Genomic DNA, 26354 nt, shown 5'->3' with positions numbered 1-26354 from the left:
GATCAACCTATGCTTAAAAATACATGCCCGAACCCTTGCGACAATCATATTTTTGATTGCCCTATTCCTTTAAGAATGTGGTGTCTGCTATTTTAGAAATGTTGTCTTGCATACTGCACTTTACAAAACGACTGGTCCAGAATACTACTCTGTACACCCAGTGAAACTTGACATAGATTGGTAGGAGTTTCTTAATTAGCATTTTGTACTTTGGTTGTGAGTTAGGGATTACTTCTTCTGCATAGTGCACTTTAGATATAATGCATTGAATATTGCATTACATAAAATGACTGCGTTGATATATTTATATATATATATATATATATACACAGTGAAATTTGGTATATTTCTCTTTTCTTCTCTTTTCTCTCCCTTAAGGCTGAAGTTATTTTAGTCCATCCACTGCCTGTCCGGACGTGAATTGAGTCTGGGCGGCTTATCAGTCACTAGAAAATTGATTATGATTAGCGTTTTGCCCCTATTTTTTTCTAACAATTCTCTAGAACTTTTGGAGTATTTCTCTATATCTGTCTATTGTTGGATCCTACTCGGGAGTGGTTGGTTGCTCTTGCAATAAAATTATTATGGCTCAAAAAGGTCTTACGAGCCAATTAGCCTCAGATGAGCTAAACAGCCCTAATAAATCAGTGAATACCTTAATAGATATGGATACTAAGGCTAGAACCATGGAACTGTCCTTAGAAAAGAATATATGCTGGGGAAGAGGTATCGAAAGTGGAGACAGCCTCGGTACTTAATATTGGGATTGCGGTCCCAGCTAAGCTAACTGGGCTGGTTGTGGCCCAAATACATAATCAGAAAAACCCAGACTCCTCAGTTATCATGAAAAATAAGGCGCGTAAGCTGTGGGAAGGGGCTAGAGGTAATAGCTGTATATATAAAGGAAATTAGGATATCTCTATTAATGATCAAGAGGATAGACTGGCAGCAACTCTGGCACACAACTTGGAGGAGGCAGGAACATCATATTTAGTTGACACTCCAATTGGGAGGAACAAGGAGGATGGGGATCTGATTAGACAGACTGTGGAGATTTCGATCGTGCCCAAGGAGATTGCAATGGGCTATAGCCAGGACGATATTAATGTTCAAGACTCTCATGAGAAAGGAGATACCCCACAGGTTAAGAACAGGAATATTGATAAGGAGAATATTTGTAATATCAATAATGGGGTTACTATCAGTAAGAAATCTCTAAAGTCACTTTCCACAAGAAAACTGAAGTTACAAACTGATAAGAAAGATCCATTCCCGGACCTGAACTGAGAGAGATCTAGATCTGGGGAAAAATCATTTAAAACGCTGATAGTAAGACACAATGGCCCTCATTACGACCCTGGCGGAAATCGAAAAACGATGGCGGAAATGTAATACCGCCATCGAATACCACTCGGTGCGATCATGACCCGTCACCGCAAAGTACGATGCCATTAGCGACACCGTAGTGAACGCCAACGCTAACTGCACCAAGTACGCGCACGCGCGCCATGCAAAACCGTAATTACCACCATGGCGCAACGGTACGCGAATTCTGACCCTAGCGGACATTTACTTAACGCCATCAAGCATGGCGGAAAGTACCATTCCGCCATGGTGAGAATTACGGCATCGTGAACCAACCGTAAATGGCCCTACTGAGTGCCTGTACACCACTCCCTGCCCACATTGCACAACTCCCCGTAGGTGCAATGAAGTCACACAATGCAACCAGTGAAATGTACAAGTCACCCATGCATGCCAACGAACAAATGAATGTAGGGGCTCCAAGTGCCTTGTGAGTGGCCATCCATATTTGGCATGTCACCATTGCCGTACCGATGCAGCACAGGCATGTGAAGGTTCAAGTACAGCAATATGAACTGAAATATGAGACAAAACAACAACAGGCCCCCATCGCTTGACACCAGTGTAAGGCAACATTCAAAGCAGTATCCTGAGGGAGACTGCACCAGCCCTGTACTCTTGCCAGTAAACAAACCAACCATCAGCATAAGCATGTACCACACAAGTTGGCAGAGTGACTGAACAGCCAGGCTCACCCCAAGAGGGGCCAATGGGAGCTGCAGGGCACAGATGGCATGAATACAGAAGCTATTCCAATGGACATGACCTCAGTCTCCCTCCAAGAAACGCACGCAAACACAGGCACCTGTGACCAGCCATACTCTGATAATCACATCAATCCACCAATCCACCTGGCTGACCGGCATCTGTTACACAAAAGCTAATCCCCCGCCCCTGAGCATGACATCATTAAAACAGTCAAAATGGCTGCCCCTATCCCTGACCTTACTGGGCATCGTAGGCAAACGCGGCCAGTACAGTACCACGCAACTATACTCAGAAGCCGGAACCCAATGCAGATCTTCTCACAATACATCGCTCCACAAATAGGAATATGCTACATTACTTGCAAAGAATAACGCTACACGGTTAATATCTGAATAAAATATTAATGCACATCAAATTCACCAAGCCCATACAGCTATTAGGTCATAAACTCCAAAATATTTTTCATTACTGTGGGCTGCATCCGCAATAAATGACCAGCTTCTTCTTGTGTGACGCCCTGTTCCTTCATGGTACACAGGGGCTACATCCACGTTCAAAAAGGCAACATGGAAGCGCCTAGAACCGCAGGGCCGTCCCATTAGGTAGGCACTAGTCCAGCTGAAAGGTTGATATGTTGCTCCTAGCCACTAGTACAGCGTAAGGGCATGTGGCCCATTGGCGATCGTCCCATAAGATCGTAATGGTGCTCCACTGATTAACTCGAAGCAGCAGGTTTCGGGAGTAAAAGCCATCTGCAGGAGTGGCATACAGATGGCAGCGGCAAAAGGGGAGGAGATACCTGTCACCCAAATGAAATGAAAAAGAATAGTATGGGCATCAGAACTTCATTTGTATTACTCACTTCAATGATCACACTAAATCTACAGGCATATGCATGCTAGCACACTCAAAAGGATTAATTCCACCCAAAAATCACTTGCGAATCATAACCATATAAATCGAGGTGAAAACACTATTACAAACGAGTGTTTGTGTGCATGCGTCTGTTAAAACAGAATCCATTAGATGGGATTAGTAACGTGCATAGACACAAGTGTTTGAAGGCGCGTCGAGACAGGGAGGGTTCAACAAGGGCAGATAGACGATGGTCCCACTATGGCAGCTCTGCATCACATAGCGCAGGGGAAGGGGATAGATTCCAAAAAGCCATGTACATGGCAAACTCTCAATTAAATCATCTGTCCATGCATCCATACATCATTCCCTCATCCCGGTATAAAAACGCCTGATTATTTACTCACATAACATTTGAAATTTCCCTTGAGTCTGTGCGTAATGCAGTCTGCAAAATCCACTGTGCTCCAGCCTGGAATTCTAGTGATGTGAAGTAACATGTATTTGGGAACGTCCTGCCTTATCGTCCACTACGCTATTGCGCATCCCATACTATTCATCAATCATTGCATTCTCGCCATGGCCCCTGTCCCAAGGACATTAAACAATAGAACGTTATATTTGCAGTCAGACCTGTGGGCGTCTCCTCGCCGCTAGCTGAAAACCAAAAGCGCTGTCCTTCGAATTCCTCATTTGCAACATCACGTCGAAAAGGCATCCGTGACCGCTCGAAATCACAAATTCATCCATGTAGTGCGGCAGTGTGTGAAAATGGCAACTGGCTTCACTCACAAATGGGACGCCCCGCCCATCGGTGAACCTCGGTACAGTGCTGCATGAGGGTCCACCGTTAATCGAGTACTACATTCCACTGACCCTTCACAAGTTTGTTCGCGACTGCAAAGATTGTATGTGAAACAATGGGACCATAGCAGAATGAACATATAAACCAATATTACACTGCCATCGGGGTTAAATACATGATTGTAATAGCAAGATGCCATGCGTCACACTGCAGCGTTGTGTGCGGGACGTGCTCGCCCAAAGGAGATTGCAGCTGGCACAGGTGGAATGAATCACCACAGGTGGAGGCTATACAGCCTGAAAACACATAAATTGCACACCCAACCCCCTCCCACAACCAAACCCACTCCAAAATGCTACCGGCAGGACTAGCGATGTTGGCCCTGGGGGACCTGATAGCACTGCAAGTACTCCAACTTCAAGAAGAAGATGAACACCAACTACTACAACAACCGGCCGCACAGAGGAGACGCAGGAGGAGGAGGAGGGCAAGGCAGGGCCAGCAAGGCCCACCAGCACAGCCACTACCACCACGCAGGCAGCCCGCAATCCCACGCCTCCGAGCTCATCCGTTCAACCTCACTGCTGAGCAGATCCACACCCTCTACCGTTTGGACCGGGACACCATAATCGCCATTGTGGACATGACACACGCTGACCTTGTCAGCATGATAGATAGCCCAACCGCCATCCCACCCCTACTGAAGGTGGTGTCTGTACTCCACTTCCTGGCCACAGGCACCTACCAGCACACAGTCGGACAGTTGCATGGCATTTCACAGCCACTGTTGTCACGGACACTATTGCAAGTGCTCGATGCCCTCCTGAAGCACGCAGACGACTACATCTCTTTACCACGCTCGGAGCATGAGATTACAAACACAAAAGTGGGATTCCATGCACTTGCCGGCATACCGGGTTGCATTGGTGCCATCGACTGCACCCATGTGGAATTGGTTGTCCCACATGCCATTGAGGTCCAGTACCGCAACCGGAAACAATATCATTCTCTTAATGTACAAATGGTGTGTGACTCCAACAGGATCTTTACACATTGTTGTGCCCGATTTCCTGGATCAACCCATGATTCTATGGTCTTGAGGAACTCTACAATACCACGCTATATGGAGCGACACGCAGGGAACAGATCCTGGCTACTCGGTGAGTCTCATTTCATGCATGATAATGTGGGGTATGTGATGCGGCAATGACCTGGCAGGAAGGGGGGGGGGATGCGTACGTAGCAATGTCATTCCACAAACATCCTTTATTGTCCACATACAGGTGATGCCGGGTATCCACTGAAGAGATGGCTCCTTACACCACTCCGGAACCCACAGAACCAGCATGAGGAGGACTACAACCATGCCCACTCACGTACCCGTGTAGTCATAGAACAGGCATTCGGCTTACTGAAGGCTCGTTTCCGCTGCCTCAGCAGGTCTGGCGGGGCACTCCTGTACCGCCATGAGAAGGTTGCAAAGATGGTCATGGCATGTGTCATGCTACACAACATGTGCGTACGTAGAAATGTGCCCATGCCCCCTGACGCAGAACTGCAAGCACCTGAAGATGGTCATGATGAGGGTGGGGATGTGGCAGCACCTCAAGGAGTCCGCGAGGCACAGGAGGCCCGTGAAATTCGTCAGAATATCATTGATTCATGCTTCTAGCACTCACGCCTGGTGGCTGATACATGGACACGGGACTTGTGGCACTGTGTGTGTCTGGAACATGCACAATGTGGACTGTACGCCTATAAAGGCTTCGTACACAAAGATCAATGTCCACACATCTCATTGGATGATTATGAAATGTTCATTGCATATGTGAAATTATATTACACACCCCATCGACCCGCCACCCAAGAAAGCCCAACACCCCCCCTCCACCCTCCTACCTCCCCCCCGAACACCAGTGTCCAAAGATGCTCATTGTCAGTGGGCAGACGCTATTGCAAGCCCCCTCTCCGGGTATCAGGGGCACCCCTGCCTGTGGAGCGCAGGTTCCTCCCAGATCTACGTTGGGGGCTGCCCTGGACGGAACTTGCAACGGATGATGTCTCTGCCTGCTCACGTCCATGCATGTCCCTAAGGGTTTGTGAGAGCTCAGTGAGCACACGGCGCACAGCGGCAAGTTCACCACATACGTCTTTGGATGTTGCATGCAGTTCCCCCCTCAGGCTCTCGGTGCTTCTCTCCATTTGTACCCTTAGTGTCTCTGTACTTCGCTCCATTTCTGCCCTAAATGTCTCAGTAGATGTTTCTATGGCTGCCTTAGAACCCCCACATTCATCAGCATGCTCCTTGAGGAGCGTGGCCAGTTGCTGCTGTTGCACGATCACCTGGTCGAGGGACTGTTGCCTCTGCTGGGCCATGCCCATTTGCGGTGGTGTCACAGAGGGGCTGATCACCTCATGTTGCCTTGCCACAGGGCTTGTGGGGGATGGCCAGTCGTCGTCTTGTGGGTGCCCCTGCGTGGTATCCTCATGGTGTACGGGATGAAACAAACAGGGGGATTGAGACAGGTCATGGATGGGTCCTACATCGACAGCACCGTTTTCTGTGTCGGAGCATGCTGCCATTAATGCAGTGTAACCTATGGTGCTGCTGCCACCAGAAGCAGTGCCTTCTGTGGCATCCATTGGGGGGACCTGTGGTGCTGCTGTTGTGGGCATGCTGGCTGCTGGGGTGCCTGTTGAAGTCCCCTCCTGTGTGCTGCCACTTGATTTGTGCTGCTGCCGTGTCTTGGTCCGTGCAGCTGAGGTGGAGGGTCTTTGGCCGTTGGTCTTGGCCCTCTTTGCAGGTGTGCTGGTAGGAGTGTCCTGAAGCTCGTCGTTTGAATCGGACCCTGTGGTGGAGTAAAGGAGGGCGAGCGTCATTTATGGGTCTGTGGAAATTGGAATGGCAATGTATCACATGGATTGGGGTGGTACCTGAGGGTGATTTGGGTCAGGGCCTTGGAGGTGGTTTCATTTTTGTGTGGATTGAGGATGCAGTTGTTTTGCAGCCTGCAGTTAGGGTGTGCATGCTGCACGTGTAGAGGGTGTTTTTAGGATTTTTAATCATTTATGTATTTTATGTGACTTTTAGAGTGCACTATCAGGCCAATGTATGTGGACGTTCTCCTGGACATGTGTTTCTGTTGCACTATGTGGACACATGGTACTTCACATGATTGGACATTGTGGATTTAGCATTGTTTTATTTGGCCCACCTACCCGATTCTTCGGTTGTCTGCACTCCTTTCTCCATCCCTCCGACTCCCTCTATACTCTCCATTCCAATGGTGGAGGCACAGATTTCTTCCCAGGGGGTCAACTTGATGGGTGATTCCGATCCTCCCCCGGTTGCTGTGGCAATGTTACGGTTGGCTGATAGTATGCTCCGTACGCGTATCCGCAAGTCGTCCCATCGCTTTCTGCATTGCTGTGGGTTGCGGGGTGCGGTCCCCACCGCACTTACCCGCTGTGCCACCAGGGCCCATATGGCCTTCTTGTTCGCAAGTGCCGTCCTGGTCATTTGCGTCGAGAAGACGACGGCAGCATTCTCCTGGAGGGTCTCTGTGAGCACGGTGAGTTCCTCATGGGAGAAGTGGACCTGCCGCTTGCGGTTGCACGCTTTTTTAGCAACTTTTCCCATTTTGTTTGTTTTAACTAGGGTGGCTAACGGGTTGGGATGTGTCTCAGGGTCGGATTTTTGATGGTTGTGTTGGGATTCTGATTTTATAGGTGTACGGCGTGCTGTTTCCCGTTCCGGCCCCATGTTTTTACTTCCGTTTCCGTATATTTACGGTCACCGTATTTTGCGATTAGCGCTCATTACGGTGACCGCTATGATGGGTGGCGGAATTGCACCTAGGGCGCCGTACAACGGCGGTGAGGGGCGTTTTGGGGACATTTCCGCCATCGCGGACTTTGCACTTCCGCCATGGCGTAATGCTCGTGCCCGATGGGTCAGAATTAGCCGCACTTTACTCCATCGTGCAATGGCGGAAACGCTATTTACGCTATGGCGGTCAGGTCAGTTACTTTCCGCCAGGGTCGTAATGAGGGCCATTGGGGAAAACCCAATATCAAAAGCAGACCAAGAATTTGTTAGGAGGCCCAATTGCAGGTAAAAAGATTTCTAATTTCTTTGGGAAAAAGACTGCAACAAGTACTTAAATGAAGTCACCTATATCGGCGATAACTGTAGCCAGACTGGATCACTCATTGATGGCTGAGATTGCCAAAAAGTTGGAAGTAAATGATACAATACAAAATGATATTGATGATCTGGGCATTATTGAGTGTGACAATCAGGCAATTGCAGAAAGCAATTTGAACCATATAGAGAGCCAAGCCAATAGTGTTATCCAACAGACAAGCGATGCTTCATATATGGGATCTCCATCTGAACTTTTATAGACGAATATACAGAGAAACAAAATTGGCTGAGCGTGAGAGGACTTTTGCCAGAAGCAGCAAAAGAAAACCCATATGATGCCACAATACATCTTACATTGAGGGAAGCTGATGAAAGGATCAGGCTCACTCGGCCTACGGTTTCAGCATTGAATATGGTTTTAAGCTCCTTTGTAAATATATATGACAACATATGGACAGAGTTTAGATCCCATACTGAACTCCTTACAGAAATGTATAGTAGACTAGAAGGTCTGGAAGGCCTAGATGGATTGGTAAGGCAGATGAGACAGGCTGAAACACCCCACATTAACTCTATAAGACCTATCCCCTTATTAAATTAGTTGCCGAGATATGTGGACAGGACGCACTAACGGTTGTGCCTGGTGAGGTCAATACTGTGACCTGCGAGTATTTCAAAGGGAGAGAGGAGATGGGACAGAATGTATGGACTAGAATGTAGAATGTGGGGGTGGCGGTTGGGCAGAAGCTGGATGAAGTTTGGAGAGTAGAGGCAGCTCTGCTGGCCTGCTGGCAAACCCATAGTGATGATTCATTTCTCTCGATAACCTCCTCCTTCTACAATCTGTCCAATTCCGCCCTGAGCTTCTGTATCAACACAAACGGGACAGGGTGTCCAGTCAATTCGTCGACCTCAAATTGGTCGAATGACATTTGGTCGACGCAATTTCGTCGAAAACCATTTCGTCGAATTTTTTTTTAAAATTATATATATTTTTTTGGGTGTTCGTTTAGGCAAAAAAAGGTTTTTTAAGGCAAAAAAGGGGGGTTGGGGAGGGACCCCCCAAAAAAAATAAATAAATAAAGGGTTAAAATAGAAAAAAAAAAAATTTGACGAAATGGTTTTCGACCAATTTGCTTCGACCATTTGTCTTCGACGAATTGACTGGCAACCACGGGACAGGTCTAGCTTTCTTGTGTATAACTGGAATTGCCTTGGGTTTTAATATAATTCTGTGTGCGTAACCTTTCAGCAAACCTAACTTGGCTTGAAAAATTTCCTCTGGTAGTATTGACTTCACATCCACCTCCGTCTATGTACAGTGCAGGATCGCTCTAAAATGGATCAAGGCGAATCTTCAGCTTGGCTTGATGCCTCCAACCCAAGACATTGGGCCTCATTCCAAGTCCGGCGGTAACTGAGCCAGAAAAACCAGCAGGTTGCCACTGGACTTGGAATGAATTACTGTCTCCGGAATTGCCAGAATTACCAGGGCATTACAGCCCCGGTGGTCTGGTAATTCCAGAGCCGACATTCTGGTACTTCCGGAATGGGGGCCGTGGAAACACTGGCACCATGCGGTAATGGTACCGGTGTTTCACCGGCCGCAGAACTCGTAGTTAGCCGGTCAAGAAACGGTGCCGGTACGGTTTTACCAGCAATTACCGGGGCATTCCGGCCCCGCCGGACCCGGTAATTGCCCATTGCCGGGAGCCGGTATTTATTACTTCCCATTTCCCTTTGAGCCACATAGGGCTCAAAGGAAAATGGGAGGCCGGTAGCGCTGGCACCGTTAATAATGGTGCCAGAGCTACCGTGTAGGTCTGACGCTCGCGGGTGCCGTTCCGCACGACAGGTCAGACCTGCCGGGCTGACAGGCACCCACGTACACAGCTCATAGATTGCCGGTCCGGTAGCAACGGTCCCAGCAAGTTTACAGGTACCGTTGTTACCGGACCAGCAACCTTGTAATGAGGCCCTCTCTTTTTATTTCTGCATAATACAGCAAAATGGACTCTACCTTTGCAAGCTGCACACATTTTGTCGATGGCTGTCAACACTGGTTGTTGCGCTGTGCTTGCAGCTTCCAGATCAAGGGCATGTAGCAGAAGTAATTTCTTCTTTTCAGCAGTGAGCCTTTCCTGGTCGACAGTTTTGGCATAATAGTATTATTCTGGCGAGGGGACTGCTGGCTGGCCTGCATTAGGAAGAAAACTTTCTGGTGGGGTGCACTGTTATGCCTTGCATGGCCATGCTTCATTTTGGCTAATGTCACTTATATTCACTTTTCCCACTTATGTGGTTCTCTTCTCTTGCATATACTATGTTCTTCTGTGTGACAGTTGAAATGTTTACAGATTCCGCTGTGGAATGAAGAAAATACAATAGTTTTTTTTTTTCTCGTGCACTGGCACTTGGAGGATTGCTGTTCGTTCCTCTGCTTAGAACGAAATTGCCTAAATCAAAATGGATGCACGTCTCCTGACGTTGCTATGGCCTTTGCTCTAACTAGTCCAGTTTGGATGGCAACGTGCACACGTGTGCTGATGCGCTGGCTCGTCGCACTTCCCCTTCTCTTATAGTGACTTCACTGAAACATCAATGTCAGGACCCACTCGTAGCTGTGCGGCTCTGCGCTAACCATACGCTCCATACCTGGGGCGTCGTGCCCCTGTGAACTCTATGTACTTCACGATGGAAGCAGCACTGTTGAGTCGGAGCTTCCTAGATGGCCCCCCATGCGCGGGTCTGCTCCTCGGCCACAATGATGACATGAACACCACACGGAGTCGGTGAGTTTTGCTATCTATGTATCTTTTATTGCCAGCAGAGCTGCCTCTACTCTCCAAACTTCGTCCAGCTTCTGCCCAACCGCCACCCCCACATCCTACATTCTAGTTTCATTCGAGTTACATACTACAACAATTTGATCTATTCAATGAGGCTCTGCTAATCCCTCCTACCAGTGGTCGAAGTGTACGAAAAGAAGTAGTGGAACTATGTTCCCTACTGGCCTGCACCTCCCCACAAACCCCATCACCGCACCCCTCCCACACACAATGCAAACACCAAAACACATGCCACTGCTGTTTATGGAAACGCTCAGTGCAGTGCACTGACAGTGCAAGTTTCAACTTCTTCCTACACTTTTATTTTAAAACGAAACCATTCCGGAACGGTTTCTTTTTAAAATAAAAGTATAGGAGCTGTAACCCTTAATTAAAAGAAGTAGAGGAGCACCGCTCCCGCCTACTTCGACCACTGCCTCCTACCCTTTGTTTCCAGCAACATTCACCTTTACTCAATCTATTCTTACCTGGTCACACTCTGACCCGGGTTTAGCAGAGCCAGAAGGCCTATTTTACAGCTCACCCTGCAGTAGATCCTAAAATGCATACCCGGGCGTATACACTGCCTATTGGTCTGACCGAGCACATCTCGCGACCATCGTGCATCCAAACATTACAATATGTACAAAATGTCAAAATTCCAAAAGGCAGTGAACAACGGCACGCAACACCAAACACCTGATGATGCACCTGTTTATCCACATTATAAATGTATGGGCCACCCACGAACCACACTATCACTCACAAAACATGTTTCTGCATTTACCTTCGTCCCTTCCTTTTGTTTGGGTTACCATATCCCCCTTTCCCATCTTCCATTCTACGTCTAGAGGCCTAGCAAGTTCACAATATGGCAAATGTGTTCACATGAGCCTAGCCACTCAAAGACTACTACAGTGGTGATGTGGTGCAGTATGAGAGCCTAATAATATCAAGTAAAACAAACAGTCTCCACGATTACACGAGCTGAACCTACACTCAGTATGCAGCTACTACAGTGGTGATGTGGTGCAGTATGAGAGCCTAATAATATCAAGTAAAACAAACAGTCTCCACGATTACACGAGCTGAACCTACACTCAGAATGCAGCTACTACAGTGGTGATGTGGTGCAGTATGAGAGCCTAATAATATCAAGTAAAACAAACAGTCTCCACGATTACACGAGCTGAACCTACACTCAGAATGCAGCTACTACAGTGGTGATGTGGTGCAGTATGAGAGCCTAATAATATCAAGTAAAACAAACAGTCTCCACGATTACACGAGCTGAACCTACACTCAGAATGCAGCTACTACAGTGGTGATGTGGTGCAGTATGAGAGCCTAATAATATCAAGTAAAACAAACAGTCTCCACGATTACACGAGCTGAACCTACACTCAGAATGCAGCTACTACAGTGGTGATGTGGTGCAGTATGAGAGCCTAATAATATCAAGTAAAACAAACAGTCTCCACGATTACACGAGCTGAACCTACACTCAGAATGCAGCTACTACAGTGGTGATGTGGTGCAGTATGAGAGCCTAATAATATCAAGTAAAACAAACAGTCTCCACGATTACACGAGCTGAACCTACACTCAGAATGCAGCTACTACAGTGGTGATGTGGTGCAGTATGAGAGCCTAATAATATCAAGTAAAACAAACAGTCTCCACGATTACACGAGCTGAACCTACACTCAGAATGCAGCTACTACAGTGGTGATGTGGTGCAGTATGAGAGCCTAATAATATCAAGTAAAACAAACAGTCTCCACGATTACACGAGCTGAACCTACACTCAGAATGCAGCTACTACAGTGGTGATGTGGTGCAGTATGAGAGCCTAATAATATCAAGTAAAACAAACAGTCTCCACGATTACACGAGCTGAACCTACACTCAGAATGCAGCTACTACAGTGGTGATGTGGTGCAGTATGAGAGCCTAATAATATCAAGTAAAACAAACAGTCTCCACGATTACACGAGCTGAACCTACACTCAGAATGCAGCTACTACAGTGGTGATGTGGTGCAGTATGAGAGCCTAATAATATCAAGTAAAACAAACAGTCTCCACGATTACACGAGCTGAACCTACACTCAGAATGCAGCTACTACAGTGGTGATGTGGTGCAGTATGAGAGCCTAATAATATCAAGTAAAACAAACAGTCTCCACGATTACACGAGCTGAACCTACACTCAGAATGCAGCTACTACAGTGGTGATGTGGTGCAGTATGAGAGCCTAATAATATCAAGTAAAACAAACAGTCTCCACGATTACACGAGCTGAACCTACACTCAGAATGCAGCTACTACAGTGGTGATGTGGTGCAGTATGAGAGCCTAATAATATCAAGTAAAACAAACAGTCTCCACGATTACACGAGCTGAACCTACACTCAGAATGCAGCAATTCAGAAACATGCTGAAAAAAGACATGTTCAAGCGGGTACTGAACCAGATGAGGCCTAGTTTACCCGATGAATGTGTAAAGTGGACTGTGGAGGACTCTGCACTCAAAGCACACCAGCCACTTTGAGCCGACTCCACCCCCAATGCTCCTCTTTTGGTGCAGCCTGGAGAGTACTCATCCGTGTTCGAGACTGCAATGATCAGATCATTGGCAACCAACGGAGGTTGCTGGATACCCAGTTCAGCTTGCACTGTTGCCTCATGGTTCTGTGCATATTTTATTGTTTCCCTTAAATGCACACAGGCTTTCTACTCATACATTTAGAAAAATATGTATTGATATAATTTACACATAACCCCTTTAACCGAAATATATGTAGCAATGTCTTCATCATCTAAAGGAACTTTACTGTTCAGTAGGATGGTCCTGGTCAGTGTGTAATAAATTAAAGCAATTAAAGTGTGCTGCATGTACACACACACACACTTTGCTGTCGTTACAAACAATAATAATGTGTGTTCATATGTGGCACTGCATGCCGGATTCTTTCCGCTTGTAAGCATTCCCTCCACTTCTAAGCGCTTTAATAACAAGTGTTATCTTTTCCCACTTTAATGTTACTCAATGACGAGGGCAATGACATATCTATAAAGTCAATCGCTGCTGACTGAGCAACTGTTTGTTTTATTCTCCCCATCATCCTGCAGCAAACCAAGAGACTGCATTTGTCCACGCAATAAGCTCAGCAGGGGTAATGTACACTCTGACGCGGAACTGCAGCCTGGGGGATTTTGAGAACTGTGGTTGTGACGATTCGAGGAACGGGCAGCTTGGTAAGTAGAAGAGGAACTGTAGTGGCTCTAAATATTGTTGAACATTTGTATGGCTGTGTACTAGAATAGATTTGCCTGAAACCTTGGTTGCGTGGTTTCGTAAAAATGCGCATAGAAACGCTGGGAGTTTGTGAATGCGAGGGAGGCCTGCTGAAGATTCATAGGCAAACGTATACAGAATTGCGCAAAGGAAACCGCCCACTTGATTGGCAGACAGTAACACGCTTGTAACATATTTGTTCAAATATGTGTAAGGAAAAATATAGTGCTTAGAAGCTTAGCATACAAGCACTGTACAAGACGTATTTTGGTAAGCAGTGCCAGCGCACTGCTGGATGTTTCACACTAGATGAGAATTGAACAATGTGGATGATACACACACCTCGCGGTCGAAGGTACTGTGACACCCTCGGCGAAGTACCTTTGGTCAAGTACCGCTTTGCCCGCGCGTGAGACGCTGTCTTATTTGGACGTTGCTGACTCGGATTGCTTCATTTCTGTTTTCTGCTGAGGTACTTAAGGAGAAAATACTCACTTCGTTTTATGTTTGTTTTGTTTTAGAGAGACGTTTTTCAAAGTGACAAGCACCTCCCACAATAGGGTTGGCCTTGATTTGTCAACATGGTAGGAGCATCCATCCACATAGACAGTGGGCATTCCCTCACACTTGTCTTCTTCAAAGACTTTGTGTGGGGAATTGAGGTATGCCTCCATGTTGTCCTTGATTTTTAGACTTTCGTCCTCGAGACAGTTTTCTCTGGCACAATCATGCAAGTCAGCTAGACCTTGCGCGAGGGGACTCTTCTTGTTTTGGCCATATCTGACCTCCACAGGAAAGCCTTGCATTGACAGAATCCAGGAAGTAATTTGGGCATTACTCACATTTCCGGTCCGGATTCTGTCACTTTGGAGATATTGCAGAGGCTGGTGTGGAGTCTCCACTATGATGTGTTCCCCCTGGATAAACGGGCGGTAATTCTTCAATGCCCACACCGTTGCCAGGAGTGCCTTCTCACAATCGTTGAATTTTTCCTCCACAGAGGATAACATTTTACTCGCATAGGAGATTACTTTATTGACCTTGTCATACTTTTGATATAATACTGCAGTCAAGCATGTATGAGAGAACCCTGTCTCCAAGAAGAACTCCTTGTTTTTGACAGGGTAAGCTAGGCAAGGCGCTTGTGAGAGGCTTCTTTTGAGTTGTCTTACTGCCTCGGGTTGTTCTGGACCCCACTCCCATTTGACCCCCCCCTTCAAAAGATGAATCAGGGGTCTTGTGATCTCTGCCTAGTCCTCAATGAACTTTCTGCTGTAATTAGTCAGTCCAAGGAGGCTCCTTAGTTCCTGCAGAGTTGTGGGGTCTTTCAATTTCTGAAGTGCTTCCACTTTCTTTTCCTGGGGACAGAGACCCTGAGGAGAAATGTCATGCGCCAAGAAATTGACACGGGTTCTACACCACTGTGCCTTTTGAAAGGAGAGTTTTGCTCCGGCCGCCCTCAACTGTGTCAGAACATAACGGATCACTGCTATGTGTTCCTCCACAGTTGAGCTTTTGATGAGAACATCATCTACATAAGGCAGGTTACCCCTTTCACCCAGGTCAGGCATGGCCTTATGTAGAAAAATGTTGAATTCATTGCCAGAGTTCATGTATCCGAAGGGAGTCCGGGTCCATGTGTACTGCTGCCCCCTGAAGGTAAAGGCCAGCTTGTATTGGTCCTCTCTACTGACAGGTACAGTCCAGTATCCATTGGTCAGGTCTATTGCAGTAAATACCTGTGACCGCTGGATCTGGGCCAGCCCTTGGTCAATGTAGGGAAGAGGCCATCGGGAAGTATGGACCCATTTGTTCAGCTCCCTAAAGTCGGCGCAGAGTCTCCTCTGGCCGTTTGGCTTCAATATCCCCAGCACCGGATTATTGAAGGTGCTGTGGACTGGACGGATTATCCCACGGGACTCAAGGTTCTTAATTATTTCAGTAAGGGACTCCATTGATGCGAGAGGCAAGCGATATTGCTTCACAAACACTGGAGTCATGCCAGGGTCCGTGGGAATTGTTGTTGTGTGGATGTCGATGCGACCACAGTCATATGAGTCACCACAAAGAGATCTTGAAAATCCAAGAAAACTTGTTTCAATTTTTGCTTCTGCTCCAGAGTCTCACAGGCGACAGCTAGGTTGACTCTCTCTTCAACCATCTGAGTGAAGCCTGGAAAGACTTCTGGTTTTGCTATCTCAGCGGCCTCCTCCAGTTGGGTGGAGACGTCCCTGGTCAAAGTGCTGATTTGGATTGGTAGCTTCGGGTGGGGAAGGCAGTCCTCACAGAGTTGGAAAATCACCTCATCCCTCCTGAAGTCACAGGTCACATCTTCCTTAACATAAGGGCAGGAAGTGTACACCAGGAAGTTCCCCCCCATGCCGGGTAAAGATCCTGTCTGGTGTTGTGTTGTCATCACTGTCACTGTCAAAACAGTCCTTGGGGATTGGTCCTAACAGTTTATTGCCTAAATCTGTGGAAAAATGTCGGTCATCAACTGCCATTCCAATAATGGTGCCTGCGGCTAGAGTGATACTCTTTAAGTCGCTGTTATCCACCTCTATTGGAATGGTGTCATGTTCTATTTGACTAGTGGTGTTGACTAGTGGTGTTGGGTTTACCCCCAACCCTTGCTGTTGGAGAGAAGCATTTATATGAATATAGGCATCAGGGTTTTTCAATTTCTGTCCTCTTAACTTTCACTTCTAGGGAGAATTGTCGGGTCCTTTCTGGGATGGTGACTTCCTCTCCAATCTGAATTTCAACTATATAAGGCAGCACTTGATCTGACCTAAATGCTTTCTCTGGGTCATCAAAGCCCATGGGATTATCCGCTAATCGGGACCAAGCTTTGAAGTTTATTAGGTTCAAACTAATGGCAAAGCGATTGAGAATGTCACTGCCTAAGTAAAAGGCAGCAGTGACGTCTTGCACGACCCAACAATTATGGATTATGCTCTTGTTCCCTATGGAGATTTTGAGCATACACCTGCTTGGCAGGAGATGTTTGGAATTGGGTGTTTCCAGATCCATTTCCCATTTGTCTATCAATTTAAATGTGGGAATGGCTGGATCTTTTGGGAGTTTGCGGAACATGGCTTCGCTGATGAAGCTCTTACCGTTGTTCACACACACTCGGGCGAGAACAGAGTCCTTCCCTTCATTTAACTGAATAGGGATGAACAACTGCTCTCCAATTTGCTGAATGTCAGCCATGCTTTGAGCTGATTTCTCATCTTTCTGGACTATACGAGTGGGAATGTCTGATTGTGGATTGGTAAAGAATTTCAGAGTGTTTCCTTCCAGTGTGGAATGCCACCTTAGACTGGAAGGAAGGTTGATTTTCAGAAATAGAGGACCCCCCCATCACCAGTTTGTTGTCCTACTGCTATTACTGTCACGTCTGGGATTTGGTTGGAAGTGAAATTCTACTTGATCAGATTTTTGTTCAACCATGTGGCAGGTGCCGTTTAAACCAACATGGTTGACACTCTGTTTTAATTTTATCGGTCGGCTAGTCTGGGTCCAGAGGACCTTGTTTACAAAATCTATTAGGGGTGACAACCTTCGCAGGAGGTCATTCCCTAGTAAACAAGGGGTGCCCTGTGGAGTTACAACTATGACTGGGTGCTTCACCTTGTGTCGCCCAATTTTAATGTCCAAATCCGCAGTCCCCTCGACGGGAATTTCCTTCCCATCAAAGTTCTGAAGTTGTCCAGGAAGAAGGGTGAGAGGAATTTGGTAATCCTCCCCCCTTACCGAATTCAGTTCATCAAAGGCTTTTTTGGACAGAAGGGTAGCTTGGGATCCTTTGTCCACCAGTGCCAAAATTGTACCCTGCCCCTGTATTTGGACCGGGGCATAGAATCTTCCCTCCTTCTCCGCAAGGGGGCATAGATAATGTACATTTTTGGACAACTGGTGGGTTAGTTTTCTAGTTTTGGACCCCCATAGAGAAGAGATTTGGGCAGAATTCTGTGGGGAGTCTTGGGAACCTGCAAAGAAAAGGTGGCAACTAAATATGGGAGAAGTTTTGGGTTCCCCTGGTTCTGGGCCGCCCCCCATCCCCCTTTTTGGAGGAAGTGACCAGGATGGGTTTGAACCAGGGTATTTTCATGCTGTTGGTTCTGGGGGTGGATGATGGGCAGCGCTAGCTCAGTCCCCACATCTCCCCAGTCTGGACTTGAATCCTTTGGGACCCATTTCTCTTTGAGAGGAGTTTCCCCATCTCTGAAGGAGAAGATCCTTTTCCCAGGATCCTCTGAGGATCCCTCCCGTTCAAATTGGAAGATTTGTACCTCCTCCTCAAAATGGGTCTGTTTGGGCTCTTTGTTTCTCCTACCTCCCCTCTGCTCCTTGGCTGGCAGACTTTCAGGGGCAGGAGATTTTTGTTCCGGGTCCTGGGTTTCCAGGGGCTTTTTACAAGTGGCGAAGGAGGCTTCCTCCAAGGCTTTACATCCCCCTTCCCCTTGTGCCTCCTCCCTGGGAACCGGTGGGTTGGCGGGGTTCTGCCCCGTCATTGTTCTGGAGCACCAGGTCCGGAGTTTGATGCATTCTGCGCCGGCATGCTCATCTGAAGGTTCTGTTGAGCCCTCAGCATGCAACCCAGATCCTGTGCCATGTTTTGGACCTGGTGCTCTAGCTGTGACACCCGCTCAGGCTGATACAGGGTTCTGTTGTCTCCCCAGGGCTGATCCCGGGAAGGGTAGCTATCCCTTCTATGAAAATACCCCTGGTTTTGGAAAATTTGGGTACCCCTCCACCCTTGGCCTCCCCTCTCCCGGATTGGGTTGTCTGGGCTCAGGAAAGTGGGGAAAGAGGATGGATTGTTCTGGGGTTGAAAGTTTTGTGGGTACCTGGGGAAAAAGTTCTGTCCAGGATTTGGGGAATTTCTACCCACCTGGGGGAAGTGAGGAGGGAAGTTCCCTGGGTTAGCTGCTGTTGGATTGGATCCCCCCCTTGGGCTGGAGGAGTCCAAACATAACCCAGGATAGGTTGGTTCCCCTTGTAGCGGGGGACTTTTATAGTCAGGGGAGTGAGGGATCCCATTTGTGGGAATACCTCCTTGGCTCCCTGTCTGTGACTGGCCAGAGGGCCTTCTGGGCTTGGGATTTTTCTGCTGTGCAGACAGGTTTTTAGGCCCCCCCCATCTCTAAGTCTAAAATGGGGGCAACTTTCACCTCTGCCACCTTAGCAGCAGCAGCGGTGTTGGTTGTTTGGGGCTTTTTTGAGTATTTTTGTTTTCTATGGGCTTTTGCACCTCATACATTTGTGTGGCCTGTTCAATGACCCAGTCTAGTGATCTTTTCTCATGAAACTCTCTCACTAGCTGGGTCATGATGTACTTTGGTAGAGCGTGGAAAAAAGTATTGACAAATTCTTTGCTGTCCGTGCGCACCCTTTTGGTGGTTTGCGCAAAGGCACGCTTTAATTCCTGCACAAATTCTTGTGGGGCCTGATCCTCCCCACTTTGCAAGTTGTAGGCTGCTTTGCGAGCCTCCTGCGGATTTCTATGCACAGAAAAATGCTTCAAGATGGCCGCCCTATAGGTGGACCATCTAGAATGATTTTGGTCATCCAGCCCCACAAAGAAGCTGGAGTATTCTGGTTAGAAGGTCCATTTCACATATTGAATACAGCTTTGGCTGTCCTTCAAATGGAAAGTTTCCATCATCTGCTCAAAGAGCTCTAAGTGCTCCCAAACAGAATACTTAGCTTTCTTATGATAGGGCGTGATGACTTTCCTTATCGCCTTGATTTGCTTTAAGGGGTCCTTAAGCAAGGCCCTTTTTTGCCTTATTGGCCTTCTTGGTTCAGGGAACCCTGGTCCACTCCTCCTCTGACTCAGAGGCACTGCTCACAGAGGTGCCCGTCTGGTCTTCTAGGTTTTCCCGGATTATGCGAGCCTGAGAATGGCTGGCAGAATGTGGGGACCTAGTCTCCTGTGTCCTGGGATGCTCAAGGAGCCTTCTGATTCCTCCTTGCTCCCAGGATTTGATGGGTTACCCCCCCCCCACTGTCCTAGCGGGGCAGAGGTTTTCAGGATGCCCCTAGTGGGCCTACTCTCATGGAGTTCCCCACTAAATTTCACAGTACTTGGGTACCCATACCCAGATGCCCGCCCAACCATTCCTGGGAGGTGCTGGACTATGAGCCCCATATTTCTGATTGGATTGAAATCTGCCATCCCTGTGGCCCTTGGCTCATGTGCGCCCATGGACATGGGGGTGGCAGAGTCCAGGGATTGGAAGAGGTGAAGTCCTCTGGTACTAGGGTTCCTGAGGTTATGCTCAGGTGTTTCCCTTTCCCAGCAAACCTCATCTCTATCAGCCCCTGCTCCCTGTTGCCATGCAAGAACCTGAGCTTTCTGTTCCTCAATCAAGGCCTTACTAGTCTCTATCAATCTCTCTTCCATGGCTACCTGTCTGTGGAGCCTGTTATTGCTCTCACAGAGAGCCTCATTTTCTCTCTGTGCTTCCTGGGTTGTTTTTGAGTACTGGACCAGTCTTTGCTGCAGGAGGGTTACCTCCTGAGTCCTGTCCATACTGGCCTGGTCCTTCCTTGCTAGAGCCTCTTCCACCCTCCTGCAGTGCTCTAACAATTTTTGATGGCCTTTTTGGAGGTCACCCAGTCCTTGGAGGGCCAGGTGATTTTCTTCCAGTTTCTCTTTTAAATGACAGACTTCCTGGCCTAAGGTGTCCCTTTCCTGGGCTAGAGCCTGCCTCTGTGCCCCCATGTCGTCCCTCTGTCTTTGAAGCGCACCAACTTTCTGGCGCTCTTCATCAAATTCTGCCTGGGTATCCAGGTCTTTCAAGATCAATTTATTGCTCTCATCTTTCTCTCTGTCTAGGTGGCTTTGCAGGGTGACTACCTGCTCTGCGCATGCCCTGTTGAAATGTATCTGTTGCTCCAGCTTTTGCTGGCTGTGCAGTAGGGAGTCCAAACTTTCTTGGTGCTCCTTCTGCAAGGCCAGAATTCTGGTACCTGTTCTGCCATTTACTGCTGCAGGATACCCATGTCCTCTTTTATTTTGATTATGTATTGCCTACTTTAATTTTTGGTCTCCTGGCTCCTCTGTAGCCTCTACTCAGAAGAGTCCAGGTCAGTTTGGGCCTTTCCTAATGCCTGCAGTTGCCTGTTTGCCAGATCTTGGCCATCAGCATATTTATCCTGTATGGCTCCAATATATAGGTATAGATATGCTGCTATTTTGACAGTCTTGTTTTGTTCTTCCTTTGCCTTAGGGCCATATATGCTTCACTCAGGGTCATGTGTAACGGACCCTGATCTTGCCATATATGTAACCCTGTTGCAGTGATCTGTTCGGTGATTGCCTGCAACCACACATTCTGATCCTGCTCTGTCCATTCACCTCTCACAAATAACTTATGCAAAAGGTGTTCTCTAGCCATATTGATCTCTACCAATGTCGCCACTCTGGAAATATTAATTTCCTTCTTGACTTACCAAAGTTTTATTTTACTTTTGCAAAACAGACCGTTCCCAGTGTAACACAGCGTGGGAGCCCAACAGGATTTATGTACCCTGTCAGTTAGCACACTGTATTAAGCTGTCACAAGTGGTATATCTAATGCAGAAATCCCTCGACGAGCCCCCAATCTGTAAGTGGTTTCAACCCAGCACTCCACCTAAGTCAATGCTTAGCGTATGATGCCCAGCCGGAACCCTTAATTATATATTTTTATGTCTAAAGTTCTTTTATTTCTGAACGATGTACCCTTATATTACACCCCTCTCTTTGAATCCCCCCGGTCTCACTGAACCAAGAAGTAGGTTGTTTTGCAAAGTTAAACGATTTATTTGATGGATTTGAACAATTTGAACAATATATGTATCACACTTTTATGAATTTGAACCATATCTCGATATCACACTGTTAATATTTATACAATGATCAGCGTTAGTTGATATTACAATCAACAATATCTTTAATCAATAGGAGTATGGATAAGAAGAAGAATGTAGCCTAGAATAAACTTTTGTGTGGGTTCAGTCAAATGCAATGATCAGAAATGAATGCAGCACGGAAATAATACTTTTGGGTGTTCAATCAAATACAATGTAATCACTCTTTCCCCCTGATACTACTCAATCCCCCCTAAAATGCAATATAGAGATGGAAGGAGAAAAAACAGGGTTCAGGAATAAACACTCTACAAATGCAGTTTCAATCCCAATTCACCCAGCAAGCCTAGAGAAACAGGTCAAATGCCTTTGAATGTAGCTTGGAATAAATGGGAAAAACACTGAAAAATGACTTTCATTCTCTAAACTATATTCAAAACTAGTGGGAGCCGCTTTGGATAGCTTCAGGTAAACACTAGCAATGATGATTGAATGACTGGCAGATAGGAAACTGAATGCAGAGGTTGAATGCAAGAAATGGCTATTTTACATGTGGTGAAATTGAGCCAAATGCAGATTCGCAGCAAACTTTTCAGCGCGCGAGAAACGCGATTACAGAAAAACTAAGAATTGGAATGTTTTAGATTCGTTTGAAAGCTGAGGATGTTAGCTTCAATCTGACATTTAAATTTCCTTTCTAGCATGTACGGTTAAAAAGTTAGAGGTTTTAGTAAAGGTCGATTTTTCTCAGAGTCAAGATTTTCAAATGAAGGATGCGCTTTTGAATTACAAACAAGAATTTTATTTACGCTAAGGGAGGCTATGAAGATGCAAGATACCCAACAGACAGCCATCAGAACAGTGGCGCCTCCGCTCTGACTTTTGCTCGCCAAGACACTTGTCTTTCTTCAGCAAATATATTAGCGCAAAGATGAATTTTTATCACTACAATTAACAAAGGACTATATGGATGAGGGAAAGATTCAGAAAAGACAAGAGATTCTACAATGCAGTCTGCATATGATAGAATGGTTTTGGATTGGATTACTTAAGGATAAGAGATTGGCTATGCACAATTCTATGCTAGATACTCACAACTATGGTTTTGGAATAGGCCCGTCAAAGATCTGGTCAAAGGTTTTGGACTGGAATCTGCTAGCCCACCGGACAGGTTTCAGGCACCCGCTTGCACGCTCAGCACGGTACTCTGGTCTCTGCACGGCACTCTGGACTGGATCTGATGGGTTGATTCTGGGTTACAGCTCTGCTCTACTGGTTTGGATCTCTGGGTTCTAACAAGAGTTCTTGGCAAGAAGCAGAAAACAGCACAGCCAGGCTGTTCAATTTTTGATGTGCCCCTTGTACGTCTGGGGTTAAAATCAGGTTGCAAGATTTTAAAGGCCAAGCTGAGAAGGGTTCAGCTTTGGAATTGGGCCTTCTGCTTTCAGAGTTCTGGGGTCTTGGATCTGGGTTCTCCAGCAGAGCGCTTTGCCAGTAAATCAGTTGATGTGTGAAGGTGGGTGTCTCTAGGTCCTCAACAGTCCCTATTTATGTATTTTCCAAAGGGGTGGGGAGGCTGATTATACTAAGCCCACCCTCTAGGGATCCGATTGGTCAAAGTATTTCTCCTTTCCTGATTCGAGAAGGAAATCTAGTGTCGTGGTGATGCTGCATTTTACAATCCAGGGAAAAACCTGCCCTTTGTTTCTACACAGAAAACCTATTTTTCATAGAAAGCATATTTGCAATATCACCAACTTGCTAATAATACATGTCCACATCACATATTTAATAAAGCATGTCTCCGTCGAAGTCCCATCTTCTTGAGAGTTTCGGTTCAAAACTGACAGTTTTTCGTGCTTTTGGTTGGTTACCCAGTGTCAGATCTGTACACAAGTTTCCACATACATGCGCAAGACATCTGGGCATAATCCTGAAAACTTTCATATTCCTAGAATGATCACAATTGCTACAATATCAACATTTTCGTAGTCCGGTCTCTGAATATCGCACAGGGTTCAGAGTAGTTTCCAATTGTGAGCGGCATTTTTATATTAACAAACTATAAAACACAGACCTTCCAAATTTTACACAGTTTTCTATGAGTCTTTTTCCAAAAAGATATTTCCTTCAAATTTCAGATACACTTATCAGTCTAGCTCCACCTCCAAGGTTTGGCTGAGCCAGAGCAACCTGAGCCTCTCTTCCTTAGCAGTTGGTTTCTATTGACGCCCGAATTTGCATTTCCTTTCAGTCAAGGGAGCCTTTTGTCCCTACTCAGAGCAACAGGCCAAAATCTCCTCCCACTTCCCTTAACAACTCAATACCAGTTCCCGAGCAGAGAGCAGGAGGAAAATTCCTTTGTTTGGGGAGAAGCTGTGGAATGTCTTTGAAGTCCAGTGTAGCTGCCATTAATTCACTTTAAAACACTGTTTGAAAGTGGGCTTGTCTAAAATACAATTTACATTTTCTACAAATATCCACACAAATCTCTTCATTCCAGTCTTTTTAAAACATAGAAATTGATTTGTAACAACCCATATTGCTTTTGATGGCAAGTCTCTTCTTTTCTACAATTTGATTTAAGACACAAGTTTTAAACTGACAGTATAAGTAATGAGAGCTTCTGACACAGGCGAGCGGCTGTACTGCGCCCATTTCTGACATATTTTTCCCACGCAAGCACCTTTTGAATGTGGATTTTTTTACGATGAAAGGTGTTTCTCCTGACATTGTGCTTATGGGGATTCCTTAAATAAGGGGATGGTGAACACCCCACAAGGATGTTGGATCTTCTGTGCTGTTTGAGAATCATTATTTTGCAAATTTAACAGCCAAGGAAAAACAGATTTTAGGCACTTCTGGGTTTTCCTTGAGATGTAGCACTGCCTTTTCAAGCAGTTCTATTTTACTCTGTGGGCAGCCCCATGCCAGGTTTTGGCAGCGTGGTTTCCTGTTTTACCACTGACATAGGCAAAATGGATTGGCGGCCTATTTTTCAGGTTTCCCTGCTACTTCTCACAGATTTTTAGCGCGCATAAAGCTTTCCGGTGACCATTCTGTTTTTGATGAAAACAGTGCACAGTGATGTTGCAGGGCATAGACTAGTGGGTCAGAACATCCCACACACCTGGTTGATCACTCCTCCAGTATGGGACAATTATACTATTTATCTTATACCTGCTTTGAGAGGAGATAAGGGGCGACCCACGTCAGGCCTCTTGGTGGCAGTCAGTTTAAACTCCATCTTTTTGATTGAAGCTTGGGCCACCTTTGATCATTTCATACAATTGGTCAAATTAACTGGTTCTTGTGGCAACATTGCCCTATTTAACATCTATTGCAACCCGCTGAAAATTCCAAAAAATTCTTTCTTTCAAGAGCTCTCTGATATGTTAGAGATAGTTGCTCTTGCGAAAGATATAAAAGCAACCATACTAACTGGCAATATTAATATTGATTGCCTAAAACCCAAAAATATGCTGCTATACAGAAAGCCCTGACGTGGTCTGCCTTTATGTCGGAACAAAACCTCAAAATGGTCAATGGAGCTGTGCTAGGAGATTTACCGGCTGCTACTACCTGGCACAGAGATAAACTAGTTATATGTCGATTTGAATTTATTCCAAGATATCAATTCCTCAGTTATCTTGTCTCAGCCACAAAGTGACCACAACCTGTTGTCTCTTACTTTTTCCAGGCCAGTCCCACCAGTAATTACACTCAGACAAACCTATTGTCAACCACTTTTAATTAACCAAGCTAGAACCCATTTCTCTTGGTCCCCTAACAAGCTATACGATCTTAATAACCTTGTTGCTCATTTACCATTCGACAATAGAAAAATGGAGTATACTCACATTCTTCAAAAATTTCAAAACAATATCTTAATTATGAGGAACAAGCCAAAAAACCATTTGCAATGCTTCGATATTGAGTTGCATCACATGAGGGCCATATATAGAAAGGAACGCAAGACATTGTTTGCCTCTTCCTCCGTTAATCGATTTGATGCTCTTAAAATGGCCAAATGCAGATATACGAATTGGGTGCGTGCACGTAGATCCACTCTTTTCCAACACGATGGTGAAATTAGCCTGAACACTCTTGCTTCCAAAAACTCTGTGGAAATCTGGAAACTTCTTAACTATGCAAACTGCGCTTATCAACTTGATTCCCAGGCAAACGGAGTACAAGAGGATCAATGGCTCTTGCATTTTTCTACAATGTATGCTGATCCCCTGTGACAATTTTTCTTATGACATACAGACCAAGTCCAACTGGCTCCTAAACTGCGACATCGAATCCATCATTTATTATATAAAACTTGCTAACAAATCCAGAGCAGCTGGACCAGATGGTCTAAGTAACAACATGTTAAAGAATAATCTGGAGCAGTGGACGGGTATTCTGCTTCATTTATTTCAGCATATACTAGTTACAAAGACTCTACCTACTTCTTGGCACAAGTCCATCATAG

At 46.1% G+C, this 26354-nt stretch overlaps 1 protein-coding gene across 1 annotated transcript in view; it reads left to right on the top strand.

Annotated features, from left to right (window-relative positions):
- Positions 1–26354, top strand: part of WNT8B (Wnt family member 8B) — a 659832-nt gene that overhangs the window by 575740 nt on the left and 57738 nt on the right. The window contains exon 4 of the mRNA XM_069610494.1: positions 13843–13968. Within this exon, the coding sequence (XP_069466595.1) occupies positions 13843–13968 (126 nt within the window). The remainder of the gene's footprint in view (positions 1–13842; positions 13969–26354) is intronic.

Source organism: Ambystoma mexicanum, chromosome 8, assembly GCF_040938575.1.
Source record: "Ambystoma mexicanum isolate Mex_15411 chromosome 8, UKY_AmexF1_1, whole genome shotgun sequence".
NCBI classification, from domain to species: Eukaryota; Metazoa; Chordata; class Amphibia; order Caudata; family Ambystomatidae; genus Ambystoma; species Ambystoma mexicanum.
Note: the sequence above shows the minus strand (reverse complement) of the source record. Positions and strands in the feature narration are given on the sequence as shown.